At 44.0% G+C, this 16,385-nt stretch overlaps 1 protein-coding gene across 11 annotated transcripts in view; it reads right to left on the minus strand.

Moving 5' to 3' along the window:
- Positions 1–76: 76 nt before the first annotated feature.
- ENTPD5 (ectonucleoside triphosphate diphosphohydrolase 5 (inactive)) overlaps positions 77–16,385 on the minus strand; it is a 39,933-nt gene continuing 23,624 nt past the window's right edge. For all 11 annotated transcript variants that reach the window (XM_045822064.1, XM_045822059.1, XM_045822056.1 and 8 more), the window contains 11 exons: positions 14,946–15,089; positions 12,567–12,642; positions 12,257–12,292; positions 11,856–11,944; positions 11,473–11,552; positions 10,581–10,642; positions 9,526–9,627; positions 8,657–8,797; positions 7,514–7,570; positions 6,701–6,816; positions 77–3,501 (listed from right to left, as the gene is read on the minus strand). In XM_045822064.1, the coding sequence (XP_045678020.1) occupies positions 3,415–3,501; positions 6,701–6,816; positions 7,514–7,570; positions 8,657–8,797; positions 9,526–9,627; positions 10,581–10,642; positions 11,473–11,552; positions 11,856–11,944; positions 12,257–12,292; positions 12,567–12,642; positions 14,946–15,089 (990 nt within the window). In that variant the 3' untranslated portion in view covers positions 77–3,414. The remainder of the gene's footprint in view (positions 3,502–6,700; positions 6,817–7,513; positions 7,571–8,656; positions 8,798–9,525; positions 9,628–10,580; positions 10,643–11,472; positions 11,553–11,855; positions 11,945–12,256; positions 12,293–12,566; positions 12,643–14,945; positions 15,090–16,385) is intronic.

The raw sequence follows: 16,385 nt of genomic DNA on the forward strand, positions 1-16,385 counted from the left end.
ATAATGAGTGATAGTTTGCTGTGAGGAGGGCATATAAAATCAAGTCAAGAAAAACCCCGAAGAAAGACTATTGTGATTTTTGTTGAAAAGAGCTTTTTATTACTAAAACAAGTTGCTATGGTGCTGTATTGTTCATTTTTATTTGTTAATAATCCTTTCTAAAGAAAAGATTTATACAGTTTTTTTGAAAATGCTGGTCACAAATTTATATAATTCTTTTCATATAGATAAGAATTATAAATATTAAATTTATGCATTTTTGTTAGAATTACTGTTTTACAATTAACAAATTGCTTTAACCTTGATTATAGGTGCACTGGACTTTCTGAAAGGAAACCAAATCTTATTAATGGTAGTTATTCCTTATCCCAGCACCAGATCTCAGTTTTGTTTGTGGTTCCGCTCTGGGACTCCATCTGTCGAGTAATAAAACAGTAATTTCACTGCACAGGTTTGAAGACCAGAGCCAGGAACCACGTCGAAAGGGAAAATCTAATTAGCAGCAGAATTTGTTCATTTGCTTGCAGACTGGTGGTGGCTGGGGGCCCTGGGGTGTTTGAGAAGCCCGCTTCCCAGTGCCAGAGAGGCCTCTTGAAGAGATGTTTGGATCCATTGGCTTTGTATACAGTAAAGAACATTTTGCCCAAAAGTCTGCTTTGATGATGAAGTGAGAAGAAACAGTCTGCAGGGGAGTTTTTCAGACAAATGTAGAAAATTTATAAGATAGTAAAGTAAAAAAGTGACAATGTCACAAACATTCCTGGAATCTCAGGAAAAATGTGCCTACAATCAAAGATGGCAACTACAGTGAAAGTCACACGACTACTAGCAGAGTCTAGAAAGGTCATCTATAGGGGAGAAAAAATGGTCATCTTCCAAAAAAACTGAAAGGTAGCCCAGGTAAGGAGAACATAAACTCTCCAAAAGTCTGCAAATAAAATCAGGCAAGATAGGAAGAACTGTAAGGCACACCTTGCAAGGACCTCCATAACCCACAGAGGATGTCCTTCATATGATGACGAAAAACACACCCATGTGCCAGGCCATGTCCTAAGGACTTGAAATACATAAACACACACACAGAAAAGAAACTTCACCAGCAATATCACACTCTACAGGGTTACTTAGTAAGAGGCCCAAAAGGTACACTAAGGGGCAGAAAGGACATTATAGAGAAGTCATTTTCTCCAAGAAATAAAAATTCTCATTCTAAATTGGTTCTAAAATGGACAAACTGGTTAATTCTCCAAGTGTTCTCCTCAAGGTTTTCAGAATATATGTAGATACATTTCTGAAGTTAATGTATCTATCCAAGAATTCTGGAAGTACTTGGAATGACCAAAGAAGTCTAAACAGCCTCTGTTTATGAGAAAAACTTGGGAGGAAAAAAATGTGAGGAAGACCAGGGACTCATCAAGCTGGAGGAGTTTTCAATGAACACAGCTGACCTCTCGGGAAAACAACTTGGTTTCTATTCGAGAAACTGGTCTCCCTAACCATGGGAACAGCATGGAGCACACAACCGGTTCCAGCACTCCGCCTTTGTGACAGAAGAGGTAAGGGGTCTAGAAACCATGTGTCACATTAAAGAAGTGGCCACAAAGTACCTGGAGGCATTTTCTTCAAAAGACTCAACAGCTATGAAAGGAGGGATTCGAGAAGACCACCGGGAAGGCAGAGTCCAGCTCCGTGTGAGGGGGTTTTGTACCGCCAGTGCGGTCCCATGTGGAGTGAGCTGCCTGAGAACACGCCCAACTGGAAGCTGAACCAGCTCGAGATGTCAAGGGAATTCTGCAATACTTAGAAGACTGGATTGTATCTGGGGGCTGTTTCCAACTCGAAAGATTCTATCTCGTTATATATTAGCATTTTTTGAGGAAGACAGTAGGTATAAAGGTGACCTTGGTGTAATGAAAGTATGAAGAGTAAAAAATTTCCACATTGAATTTAAAAAACAACTAAAATTTGGGGGAGGAGGATACAGAAATTTGCCTAGTTACTTGCACATCAGATGTTAAATATTTGTTGACTCAGTGGGAAAACTTTAAAAATTAAAATTCCCTGGAACTAGTGTGAGGGCCAGGCATTCAGCATGTTGTGAGAGGAGAGGAAGTGTGCTGTGGAGGCCCCAAGTCCAGGAGATGCAGTCTCCGCTGCAAAGCTGCTGGGGGTTCAGGGCCGAGATAAACGAGCCGGTCCACAGGAAGATCTTTGAAGCCCCAGAGCACTCGAGTGGGTAGACAGGCCGGTGGTGGTCATGTAGGGAAGTACAAGCTAATGAATTTTAGGGAAAATAATTCACAAAATGAAGAGCTCAGAGCATTGAAGCTGAAATGGCCAACCAAATCAAATGTTAGGTTATCATCAAGAAACGGTATCAGAAATCCTGGAAGTAGACAAATAATTTAGATGTTAGCTAAAATGACCCAGGGCCAGGCAGGAGGAGATGCTATGAACAGAATAAAAAGACAAACTGAAAGCTGTGACCCCAAAATACAGATCCTTGAATGGCACAGCCAGAGGCCTCTGGCCACAGACCAAAGCTAGGGTATAGAGGTATTTCTTAGAAATACAAAGAAAAAACTTTAGGATGACATTACTATAAACACAGCCTGGAAGGAGGTACTGGCACTGAATAAACACATACTCCTATGAGGTTGGACATGTTCATTAATCCCACAGTTAAGTTATAAAAAGTTGATTAAAAGAAGGTGGCCTATGCAAGGCAGCCACACCCTCCAAAAACATGTCCTTAGAGACTGGATGGCCTCCTTTCTTAAGGCCGGAATCTGTGCAGGTAGAAGTTGCTTTCCATCCTTCCAAGTGTTAGGATGGCTCTCAGCTGGCTGACTGGAGCCAGCACAAAGCAGGACCACACAACTTCAGAGGTGGTGACTTTCTCTCCCCTTGAATTAGCATGAAAAGCCAAGTCAGACTTTTCTCCTCTGTTGTACGAAGAGGGTGTGATAGGGCAATCGGGACAGGGCAATGTGCAGGGAGGGAAAAAATACTGGTGTTGACAGGCCACAGGAATGCCATCAGCCAGCTGAGTTTACCATGTGAGAGGAAAATTAAAACGTTCGAAGAAATGAGGCACTCAAAGGGCTGAAATGAGTCCCTGGCTTCTCCAAGGTTAAGTTCCAAAGCTACTCATTTTGGCTCTCTGGGAAACACAAGCATGCTCAAAGATTCAGACTCTGTACCAGCTGTGCAAGCAGAATGGTTACATAACAGTTCATAGTAGATGTGTAAAATTAATTAAATCTCTAGACTGAAGGGCAAGACCTGTCTACAAAGGCTTCCTCCTCCTGATGAAGCCAGCTGCTGGGTTTCAATCCAGGTGGTTTCCACATTCCCTCAAAACACCACGGGCCATCTTCTCCCTTTGAAAAGGTTGCTGGCACAGGCCTGGCCTCAGTGGGAAACACCCAGAGACTGCAGCAAGTGGAAGGTGGCGCCCAAGGCCCAGCCGGTCTCTATGTTGTTCACTTTCTTTGTGAGCTGTCAGGAGGAGAAAAAAAAAAGTCTTCACATTTTCATTCAAGTTCACCTCTTGCAAGCACAACATGGGCAGAGAATTCCTGCCAAGATCATCCACAGGCCAAACCAAGGCAAGACTGGGAGCAGCCTGTCTGGAGGCTTCCCCAGTCCCCACCTCCGCAGGTTTCTCTCCTGCCGTGGCCGACTGCCCCGCCCCTGCCAAGCCGGCCCCGAATCTCATGGCCCGGGCAAGTGGTCTCACCCAGGCCTTCCAGACAGGACCTTCTGAACTCGCTCCCTGATCCTGAAACTAAATATACCAGGAGTTGGGAATAGATTTAGGGGGAGGAAGGAACATACTAAACTCAATTCGTACTCTGTAAGTAGCTGCATCTTCCTAAGCCCTAATTTGTTGTTGTTGTTCAAGTAGTTTTCTGTTTAAGCACTAATTATTAAGTGAACAAGGCACTTAAGGCATTCTAGGCCATGACAAGCCTCAGTTCAGTGATGCATTTGAGACCCCATTTCCTAAACTACATAAGAAGGGGATTCTATTAGTGTTTATCAAATCGTTTTCTTCAGAATCCTGGGGGTTCCTTGGAAGTGCTTCAAAGAGTGGGGGTGCCAATGGCGAAGCAATTCCAGGCCTCTACCTCTGCTTCAACCAGACAGCTCCGCTTCTAGCAGTTTCACCGGCATTCTGCACAAGCTTTTGCACAGTAAGGATGCCAGAGCACGCGCACGCACACACACACAGAAACCAATGGACTGGGTTTCGTCTGTCTTTCTAGTACCAAGTTTTTATAACACAATACTTTGTGGACCTGAGGAAATCCAGTATAGTCTCTGCCAAAACCTGGGGAGAATGGCACCTTGAGGTTTGTCTGAGACACCCTGAGTCACACTGGGAGTGTTCCCCATCAAATGCTCCCCGAGGCTGGGCCGACAGCCTAGGGTGACTGATCACAGTGAAGCTATCTCTGGGACAGCGGAGTGTCCACCCCAGATTTAAATTTTGCTGCCACTGAAATCATAAAGAACAAAAGGATGCCAGCACTGGAAATGGCAGAAACTTGTCCTTAAATGACGTGGTTATAGTTGATGCTTAAGTAGAGAATGTTGTTAATGCTACGCACTGAAGGCTCAGGATAACCTCTCTAATCCACAGATCTATCCCCAATGCATGTGAGATGCCTACGCTGCTAACAGTAACAATGTTAGTAATTATACTATTGCCAGGTTTTGTGCTTTACAGGCATTATCTCAATTCACAACAACGCTATAAAATAGATACTCTGAGAATACCTGTGTTTGGATGAGCAACCTAAGAGTTAGAGAAGGGCAGTAAACCACCTAAGGTCACAGAGCCAGTAAGCTCGCAGAATCAGAACCTGAACCCAGGTCTGACGGGCAACAAAGCCCGTGCCCTAAATACTGCTGTGCTAGTGTGCTGGCACGTAACTCTCGGTCTGAGCCTTAAATGCTGATGTTCTTGCCAGGTGAAACACATTAAGTCCAAATCTAAAGGAGTCTATGAAATCTGTAGAACACAAGAAATTGGGTAATATAAGCTCATCCGGAACTCAGGAAACAGGAAGGGGAAGTGGCACCGAGAAAGGCGGGGGTGGGGCTCAAAAACAGTCTAGTTTACTTACTTGACCGCAAAGTCAACACTGCCTTGTGCCATCTCCTCTAACAGACCTCGTGATGTTTGAGGACAAACATTACATCTTACTCATCTCTGTAACTGGGGGTGAAAAGGGTCCCATACTAAAACCTGACAAGCTCAGAGGAGGCCCGCATGGTGGGCCCAGAGGCTGGAAGCAGCCCCACAGGGAAGTCTGAACATAAACACTCCTAACTAAAAGTGGGTCATGGTGGGTAGTCATGTCCTAGGCCTATAGCTTCCTTGACAAAGGTCAATCTTTACTTCTGAAATTGTCTTTGTGCATCTAAGATAACATATCTTCGAAATGTCAGGGAACTTCCTGTCCCAGACCCCTCCAAGAAACCACCACTGGCAGCCGACCACAGACCGCACAGCTGGCTGTCCTGTTGCCCGCAAGCCAATCTGATGTGCTGTAAATGTTCACTGCCCTGTACCCGCCGCTGGAAAAGATGTGTCTGTTTTCCTTTGTATCCAGTCTCAGAGGTGCCCCCACTTTGCTTTCTCCTGCCTCCCCAATCTTCCACCAGTGGCTCTTGTGTAACCTTCATGTCTCCTCCTTTGATTCTAATGAATAAAATAAGCTGCGGACTGCCACCCTCTGGAGCATTTTCTCAGTCTGTTGAGATTTTGCTTCCTGGTAATTGTCAGTTTGGCTCAAATAAACTCTTGTAAGACTTTTTCTAATGCTAGACGTCCTTTCATTGACAACGATAATGTACAATTATTCAATTATGGCACGGAAGACAAGATAAGTGAGATGGATGAAATAGATGTGTTCAGAATAGAAAAATAAGTTACTACAGATAAGGTTGAGCCTTTATATTCTAGAACAGATGGACAGAGAAAGACAAGATTCAATAGACAATATGTGAAGCACCTAAAAAATATATGACACTGTACATACGCAAAAGGCACTCAACATTCATGAGGTCTTAAATAAGCCACTCATTGGTGACACCCACGTGGTCCTTCATGTCCTCTGCCAAGTAAAACCATCTAGCGGGCAGAGTGGGCTAACACTCCCAGACAATGTACCCACCTCTGTGTCTCCAAACAGAGGAAATTTGTGTGGTAGCTGCAGGCCCCTCCTGCCCTTGTGCCCCTTGATTAAACTCCAGTCCTAGGACTTGAGACCACACTGCCAGCAGCAGCAGAGGGGGGCAGGACGCATAAGCCCGGGGCTCAGGAATTGTGCACTTCCAGCTTGCTTGCACCCTATCCTGTGTGTTCACCTATTCCGTGTCTTCCTCATGGCTTCGTGCCCCGAGTTTCAAAACTGATTTAATAATCCATGGGACCTGGGCATCCGAATTGGGGCTGCAAGCCTTCTGCTCTATGACCTCTAGGATAGCATGCCTGGTGGTACACTGAGAAGCTCCCAGTGCATCAAGGTAATTCCCCACATTCATAGTGCCTTACATAGTGCTTGTCTGTAGCCCAAATAAAAATACTCATAATTCCACCAAAGCCACTCTGATTACCCAACAAGTTCTTAACTCTTTCTTCCCAACTCCCAAATAAGAAGTCTGAGACTCCACTGTACTCTCTTGCCTGTAATATGGTGCTGTCTGCAAAGCCGAAGCCATCCTTCAGCAAGGCCGTGATGTAGCTGAGATCCATGCACAGGAAAGGACTGCCTGAGGTGAAGTTTTCCAAGTTGTCGCACACTGAGGGGGAGAGAGAGAGAAAAGTGAATTCAAGTTTGCAGCCCACTGAGAGGTGCATAATTTTCTCTAAATATAAACTTAGAATAAGCAAAGCAGAATGCTCCATTTGTTTGATGCCTAGGAGTCTTGGAGGCTAGAACCGTGCACTGATGGCCTCTACAAGACCACAGCCTCTTAAGAACTTGCACATTTCTGATGTTATGTCTTACTGACTCAAATTTACATGGGCCCTAGTTTATGTGCTAAATTTCTATGACCTGTTGTTCTGGTGTAATTCAACCATGTCCCTTGTATATTATTAATGCTGAGGCCCAGGGGACAGAGAGATACCAGTTAGCATTACTCTGGAGCCACTGGATAAAATCAGTCATTTATATTTTCAATGGACTCTCCCCAGGAAGCCTCTGTGGCTATTTCCCATATATTTTGGTGCTTGGTATTTCATTAACATTGATAACACGATTTCAGTTTTTAAAAAGCCAGAAATGTAGAAAACATAGGTTTTCACCATTTTCCTAAAGCCTCTTCTCTTCTATTTCTCTATGCCACTTAATGCTTTCAGCTCCTGGCAAAGACAGGGAACCAGCCTTCTGAGAGGCTTTCTGCTGACTCTGGCGAGTTAGGTCACATTAAGGTCACTGGACTTGGCAGGCGCAGCCCTGCAGACTCTACTTCAAGGCCTGCCACTGACATTTACCTTCCTTCGCTTTCCTTTCGAAATCTTCAACTTTTAAAACACCCCCCTTTTCATAATCTGCAACGAAACAGAAGAGCAGCTGATGTCAAAAAGCATTCAAGAAACATGAGGAAATTAATCCTAGTGGTATTTGTAATAAAGAAAAACAGGAAATAAATGACCAGCCTTAAAGAATGGGATAAACAAACATGATATTCATATAATACAATCTATGCAGTCTATTTATTTGCATTCTATTTTATTTATTTAACCGCAGTAAATAATTTGACCCATTAAAAAATACATTAGAAAAGAGAAAATAAATTCGTATCTCAGGCTATGACAGAGCACAGACATACAGTTTCACAGCTCAACAAAAGCATTACTATTCCAAAAAAGAAGTTATAAAGGAGGAGGAGGAAACTTTGGGGTGATATATATGATTTTAAATATTGAATTTGATAATGGTTCCATGGGGGTATACTTATGTCAAAACTTAGCAAACTGTACACTTTAAATATGTACATTTTTATGCTAAATGAAATAAGTCAGAGAACAAATACTATATGAATTCACTTGTATGTGGAATCTAAAAAACAAAACAGAAGCAGACTCACAGATACAAGAAACAAGCTGACAGTTACCAGAGAGGGAGATGGAAGGATGGGCAATGCAGGGGAAGGGGCACAGAGGCACAAACGTCAGGTTATACAATAAACAGGTGCAGGGGTGGAGCGTGCCACACAGGGAGCAGAGTCAATGATACTGTGAGACCTTTGTACGGCGACAGGTGGTTCCTGGGCTCATGGTGGAGGTCACTTTGTAAGGTATGCAAATGTTGAATTACTATTCTGTACACCTGAAACTAACATAATATTGCATGCCAACTATACTTCAAGAAAAAATAAAGTATGTGCATTTTATTTTATGTCAATTATACCTCAATAAACAAATTAAAAAAAAGGTATGTAAACTTTTTGGCCATTTTCTAGCTCTGGTAGGTTCCCAATCATATGTGCCCTTCCATTTGAGTAACTAGTGTCACTCGACACCCAGGACTGAAAGAGGATCACCTCTAACGAAGCATTTCAGATAACCCCTCTCCCTTTCCCAACAGAGCCTTGCCCAGTGTCCTCCTGGATCTGACACCTGGAATGAACTTACCAATCATGTGTGTGTCAACAGCTCGATCGTAATAGTAAGAGAAAGCATAGAAGGCGCTTCTCCGGATCTCGTCTGGCTGGTGAAGTTTTCCTTGGACCACCCTCAGCACTTCTGAGTAGCAGGACTCAAAGCCTACCTCTCCTGCCAGGGCAAAGGTGCACAGGGACACAGTGAGAAAAATAAGGGGAAGAGACCCCTCTCTGAGGCAAGCTCCTGGAGCCAATGAGGAAGGAGCAGGAGATCAAGGCAAGCTGAGGCTGAGACTCAGGACAAAGGGCTTACAAAGCTGAGCAAGCTCCACGGCCTCACCGTTCTGGAGGAGAGGGACCTGCTTCTCCACGGCGGCTCCCTCTCTAATGTGTGTCCACCAAAAACGGCCACAGGCGACCTCAAGCTGCTGCCTCACATTATATGTCATGGTACTCAGGAGTAGCTAGAAGGTTTTTCTGTTTCCTTTATTGAAAAAATCAAGTTTCTTTCCTTGATTTTAAGGTTTGTGACTTTTATAATATTTAAGTGAATTATTCTTCCTATCATCTCAATTTTAGGTTTTACTATAATTTAAATAGCTAAACATTTACCGGTAGCTGAACCCGAGAGGTTCACCCTGCCGAGGATGCAAGGTCTAACGCATTAGACCCAGGGTAAGAATGGTCCGCAACACCCGCCCAGGGAGAGAGCAGGATACAGAGGGCCGGCTGCCTGGTTCTCTGTCACTCCGTATTGTTTCTTGGAGGCACACCAAGATCTATTTGTAACGAGTCCCAGCAACATGAGAAGTTTCTCTTGAGCTCTGGAAAAAGTTTCCCATGGAACTTTTAGAGACTTCAACTATGAAAATAATCTCAACTGGTAAAAACATCACTTGCCTTCTTGGTTGCCACCATACTGGTATTTCACACCCCCAAAGACCCAGTCTGCTTCTAACCATCTTGGCAGGCAGGCACTTCGGAAAGTGTGTCCCTCAGTCCCTGAAAAATAAACAGGCCACAAAGCAAGAGGCAAGGGTGTGAGACAGAGGCAAGCAAGAAGCCAGTAAGGCTGCAAAGAATCACCAAGGTGGCTGGGCCTTAAAATCACATGAAATTAGTTCCATGACTGTCCTATGACAAGACTTCTTAACAGGGTTCCCAGATGGACTTTGTGGGGCTGGCGAAGCCCTGAAATTATGAGCAAATTTTTGTGTACATGTGCCTTGGGTGGAGGGGCCCGTGGCTTTCGTCACATCCCAAAGAAACCCAAACTGTGGAATAAGTCCCCTCCTTTCTAAAAAAGGGGGAAAACTACTGTTCTCCTTTTCTCATGGTTGTTGTGAGGCTTAAATGAAACACATTTGAAGATGTTTTATAAACTCAGAAATGCTAAACAATCATCATCACAATAATTGTTTACTGTGAGCCAGGCACCATACGAAGTGTCTCCAATGCAAAAAAAAATCTTAAATTTAAGGTGAGGAAAGGGGTATAGCTAACTTGCCCCAAATCACAGAACTGAAACTGAACCCAGTTCTGCCTGACCTCAAAAGCTGAACTCTTAACCCTACCACCTGTGAAGAGATGAATGGAGTTGATCAGCTATTCCACTTGCAAGAGGACTTTGCTACATCTTGCCAAGGGTCTGAGCAAAGTCTGCCAAACTCACTCGTTGAGCCTTGAATTTCTGCAGGCTCTTCAGCCTCCTGGCCATAGGCTATTCCCCCATGCAAATAAACCTCACTCTGGAAATGGCTAATCATGCACAACAAAACATCTGAACTCATAAAGGAGAAAAGGAATTTGCTGTTTTCATGCCCATTGTACAACATGTGCTTCCTAGTTCGTGTAACTCTTTGCTCCCGAGAAGCACTGCCAAGGAAGGGAAAAGGCCAGCTGAGTACTGGTTTCACTCTCACCATACCCCAACCAGCACAGGTCCCCAGACGAACCTTCTGTCTCCAGGGCTCCCAGAGTTGCTAGTCTTGCAGCTTTCAATCCAAATCCCAGGTAACTGTAAAATATAGGATTGACTAATTTTATGCTGGTCCTGCAATTCTCCAGCTTCCAGCTACCTCTTTCAAAAGTAACATGGTTTCTCTGTCTCCTTCTAGAGGGAGGAAAACTTTGTTCTCTGTGACATACTCATCTAGTGGGGACAGTAAGTGGTAATTTCTACATGATTTAGATCAAGGCCATGCAGTAAGAACTTTTCACAGCTATGACGTAAAGGCCAGCAGAGATGGCCCTGACCGGTCGTGGCTCAGTGGGCTGGGCACAGTACCGCAGACCAAAAGGTCATGGGTTAGATTCCTGGTCAGGGCACAGGCCTGGGATGTGGGCCAGGTCCCATTTAGGGTGTGTGAGAGAGCCAACCGATGGATGTTTCTCTCACACAGCAATGTTTCTCTCCTTCTTTCTCCCTCCCTTCCTGTCTCTAAAAATAAATAAATAAAAACTTTAAAGACCAGAGATAGTGAAGGGTCTCCAGAAAAGCTCTCATTGTCTTACTTCCCAGCCTCACTGCGATCAAATTCTAGGCTAGATTTGAACATCTGAAGGCAAGCTCAATGGAGTTGGCACAGAGTTTGGCTGAAATTTTTCTGAGTGTCCTCTTTATAGAGAAAAGTTTTGACTCTATAAGTCATATATTTGGAGGCCAGGAATGGAGAAATCCTTGAGTCCCTCGACATTGAGTGAGTGGTTTGGGTTTCAGATAATAGGCTTTCAGGGACTGGCAGACTATGCAAGGCTTGTCAGGTGCAATAACAGACATGAAAATGCTTTCAACAGTTAGGTGACTCATATTACACGAAATATTATTCCTCCCTGCCCCCTCCTCACCTATGTGTGTAGAGCTTGTAAGTTCTGTTAAACATCTCAAAGGAAGTGAGATAGTCCCCAGGAGTTTGTTCCAGGGTTTTCTGCAAATCAGAAAGAACAGAAAGGCTATTTAGGATCTGTGATTATCTAAGGATGTTATCACCATCATCCCTGCCCCTCCTCCCATAAACCAGAGATGGAGAACACAGATTAAACTGCTAATCTCATATGGCTTGAGGAATCAAAGGGACTCTGAACCATGGCAAAGAAAAGTTCACACTGTTATTAACTGACTCTACTCAGCCTATTTGTGGTGTAGCTGCTGTTTAAAAATAGAGCACCATTTTCTTAGCACCATGCCTGCCGAGTGAGTTGCTAACCCAGTCTTCTCGTTAATGACTCACCTGAAACTGGGGTAGGAACGTGATTTGGGTGGAGGCCCCCCCCAGGTCCAGGGTCCCTACAGTGTCCTGGCTGTGACCATGCAGCTGACCTGTGAATGAGAGCCAGTTCGAACATCTGCTTCCTGGACAGCTCAATATTCCTCTGTCCGCAATGTCCCCCCTGCTCTGGAGGAGCTCCGTGAACACTCCCCTGTTCTCCGCCCCCGGACTGCAGGTGAATGCTAACCTGGAAGGGCTCTTGCGGCAGCTGAGGCCTTAAAGGCAGGTTCTGAACACTAACTTCCTGTCTCCACTTTTTCACCAAAGAAGAGAACAATACAGGAAAAAAGAAAGGTAATTTTGCTGTCTGACCATGTGGGAACCCTAGTCAAGAGCTTACGATAAACCTGAGAATGTATTACCTGTTAGAAAATTCACAGTGATCCAAGCTAAGATGCCTGAAAGAGAGAGAAACAAGGATTACATCCCAGGGCATCTCCCCGCTCTTCCCGGCCCCATCTGTGTTCTTTTTCTCTCTAAACTTCATGGATAAAGCACACACTTCCCTTCTCTCCCTGCTTCCACCCCCTGCTGCTTCAGTCCTCCGTGCCAATTCGTTTCTCCGCAGCAGCTTTTTCTTCAGCACTCCCACCCTTGGTCCCAGTTCCTTCAATCAGACCTTCTATTAACCCTGGCCCTCTCCCCCTGGAACATGTATCAACACCTCTCCACCTTCATAGGATCCGTCCATGATGCTAACACTGTCATCTGGTACCAGGAAAGGTGACTTCTTGAAGACCTCTTTTACCTGGAGAAAAAGAAAAAATCTGAATTCCCCAGGGCAGTTAAACAGATTTCCATACTTGAGCTGTATCCTAAAAGGCTTAGAAACTACTCTCTTCATTTTTCCTAAATGAAATCTTAGCAGAACTCATTCCTTTTCCCTGAAGAAACTAGAGAAGGAACCATCCAAGTTACTGTTGGCTTCCTGTAAAAACAAAATACAGGATTCCCTTGACTTTAAATAAATCACAACCAAACCATCCACATTTTTAGGTGAACTGGACCTGGGAAAGGGCATACATATGACCCTGCCAGTTCGAATCAGGGTCCTGCAATTTTTAAAAAACACCTGATTAATTTCTACCTGGATAATTCTAGGAGGACCCCTTCTCACTGTACTTCCTAGTTGAGCAGATAAAATAGAGCAGAGAAGAGTTGGGCCTGGGTGGCTCTTGAGGCAACAGGGAAGTTTCCGCTGCTCCCCTGCCAAATTCTACAGCTTTTCTTCCTTCCTAGTGAAGGAGCTCAGGTCCCCAGGCTGCGGCCCTCTGCTGTTAGGCCCTGTCAAATCCTGGCACATGGCTGCGGCTTCAAAAGGGTTTAGACAGATCCCAGATTTAGATTTATTTATCCTGCTTGAGAACATGAAAATGAAGACCCTACACAAACACTCTTGGCTCTCCATAAACACAGGTCAATGGCATAGGTGTTATGTCTTATTTTTATATGATTATCTTGTGGGGCAGGGCGACTTCCAAATAGGAATAGGAAAAATTCTAGTCTGTTGGCTGTTTTCATTTCTGATAGGACAAAACACTTTAAGCAGTGACCTCGGGATCCTCTTGGATTCCTGTTTTAAACAGGAAAAGTCAGTTAAGTGATCCCTAAACAAACATTTAAAGCAGTAAGTAAGCAAACAGGAATGAACAGTTTCTGCTCTTGCCCTCTCCACTCCATGACTTTGCCCACAGCTTATTCTCAACACAGCAGCCAGAGTGCTGCTTAAAAAACAGACGTTAGTCGTGTCTCTTCTTAGCTCAAAATCCTCCAGTAGCTTCTTAGAGAAAAAGCCCAAGTTCTTACGCTGGCCTTTGCTGTCCTATGTGATAAACCCTTCCCACCTCTCCGACCTCATCTCTTCTTTCCTCCCTTCCATCAACTCACTCTCCTCCGGCCACGTTAACCTGGGTGCTGTTCCTTCAACACACCAGGCACATTCCTGCTTTAGGCCTTTGCACCTGTCTCTTTAGCCTGGGATATTCTACCCACGAATGTTTTACATAGCTTGTTCTTCATTCCCTTCAGATCTCTGATCGAAGGCATCGTATCAATGAGGTCTTCCCTGACCACTCTATTTAAAACAGCATTTCCCCCACTCTACCGCCAGCATTCCCTATCTGCCTCACCCTGCTTTCACTTTCCTAAAGAACCTGACATACTGTGTACTGACTATAGTTTGTCTTGGCAACCAGAATGTTAGTTCCATGACAATATCATTTTCATTCCCTGATCTACGTTCCCAGTAACTTCACCAGTGCCCAGTACACAGTGAAACACTCATGTGATGAATCAACGAGTGAATAAATGAATGAACGAGGAACTGAGATTCAAAGTCTCATGAAGAGATTCCAGGCAGTGTCCTTGGACTTCAGCCCTCTGTGCTGTCAGTCTAAGGAGAATGGAGTTACAAGACTTAATTAACACACCTGTAATACAGGACCCTTTTTCACTGTGATAATGGGATTCTACCTATATTCTTCACAATAATAAATTTTACTAATTGTATTAATTTACATGTCTTTGCATAATAAAAATGTACAATGTTAAAATATTGAGTTTTTAAGATCTGTAGTTATTTTGTACTTAGTTTTGATCTGAGATAAAGTAGATTATCTTTAAAAATCTTTCATACTTCACAATTCCATGATTCTTCTCAATCCTTTATACTGAGGAAAAGAAAGTCAGACACACAAAAAAGAGAATATAAACTACATTATTCCACTTATATGAAATGTAAGAATCAGCAAAGCCAATCTACAGGGACAGAAAGCAGATCAGTGGGTGCCTGGTTTTACGGGAGGGGGAACCGACCACAGAGGGGCAGGCACAAGGGAATGTCTGTATTTGTCAACACTCATTTAACTGTGCACTTAAAATGGATACATTCAATTGTATGCAAGGCACTCTCTACAGAAGAGCCCAAGGTCACCACAATGCTTTAGCCATGGTGGAATAGTAGTGGTCACATAACATTCCAGAGGGTTTTCAATACATAAAGACAATATATAGAGGAAAAGAATGATCTAAGATGAAGATTTCAAAAATTACCTCAAAGAGCAGAGCCTGGGCTTTCTGTTCTGGCAGTAAGCGCAGCCCTGCTGTTGCCTTCAAGACCACTGGGGTCCTTTTCCAGTGACTTCGGGGGATCGAGTCTTTGGCCACCTCTAAGAGTCCTTGAACAGTAGCAGCACCCTTCAAAAAGAGACGAGCCGCTCATCCAGCGAACGGGCCATAGGGGGCACTGTGCACTCCCTCATGGTGCTCTGGGGGAGGAGCGGGAGTGAGGGAGCAGAGGGCTACCTCTCTGCTCTGCAGAGACCTAGAGAAGTGGGCTTCTTTGAAGGAGACTCCATTTCACTTTGGTTAATAATAAAAGTGATTCTTTTACAGTGTGGTCATTTTATTTGACTGTTATTTTGTGTTTCATATAAATTAGCATCAGGCCAGAAAGTTGGGTATAGTGAAGGAAAGGCAGGATGAGGAGTCAGCAGAGGCTGGGCTTCCTCAGCTGAGAGATGGGAGACACGCCTCATACCACCACAAGCTGCTGTGCACACCAGGTGAGGCAGACTGTGTGCAGCTTCCACACAGATGCTAGCTCTAGTGGTTATTATGCTGTATTTTTTATGATTTCCATAAGGACAGAATATGACAGTTTCATTTTTGCATCACCAGCACCTACATGCATGGTACACAGTAAATGCTCAACTTATGATTAATTCAAAACCATTATTTTAAATCCAGTTTCCCTGAGTAAACACTTACTCTGACAACACGCTGTCTCTTGATCATTATAATAATAGCAACCATAACACAATCTTCTCTAAATGTCAAATCAGTTTCTGATAATGCAGTTGCTTGATGCTAGTTTTCTAGCACATTTGCCATTTTAAAACAGTGAGCTGAGAAAATAAACATCCTCTCAGTTCTTCAAGTTCAACCCATTTTTAATACCAAATTTTTCTTTGGTTAATGAAGAGTATCTTACATCTGCTGCCGAAGTTCAACATTCTTCCGTATTCTATTTTAATGTGGCCTCTGACACTTGAGCGTTGCACGCTGCGGGTGCTCCAGTGTGAAACACAGTCACAGTGAAACTCTCCCTTCATCCTCTACTGCCAAAGATTTTCCCCTCTTGTGTTCTTGCCCAATTTCTAGAGCACAGGAATGGTTCTGTCCTATAGCAAGGCACTTTGAAATGGAGTTTGCTGGGTCCACATTCCCTTGATGGTTTATACCTCACACCCTGGAGAACTCCGTGTCCATCTCCTGCATCTACATTAATCAATGCAGCTGAAGGCTTCAACTCCAAATCCTGAACAGTAAATGCGAAGGGACCAATTTCAAGAGATGGTGTCATCCCTGCACGGCCACCATCTATTCTAGCCTCCTTCTACCAAAACCCTACTGAGAGCAGGGCATATGGTTACTGTCATCCAGGAGATCAGCAAAGGGGAGAAAACCGATCTCACACCTAACCTCAGTACC

This window comes from Phyllostomus hastatus, unplaced genomic scaffold (assembly GCF_019186645.2).
Source record: "Phyllostomus hastatus isolate PE091 unplaced genomic scaffold, TTU_PhHast_1.1 phas_scaffold_501, whole genome shotgun sequence".
Classification (NCBI taxonomy): Eukaryota; Metazoa; Chordata; class Mammalia; order Chiroptera; family Phyllostomidae; genus Phyllostomus; species Phyllostomus hastatus.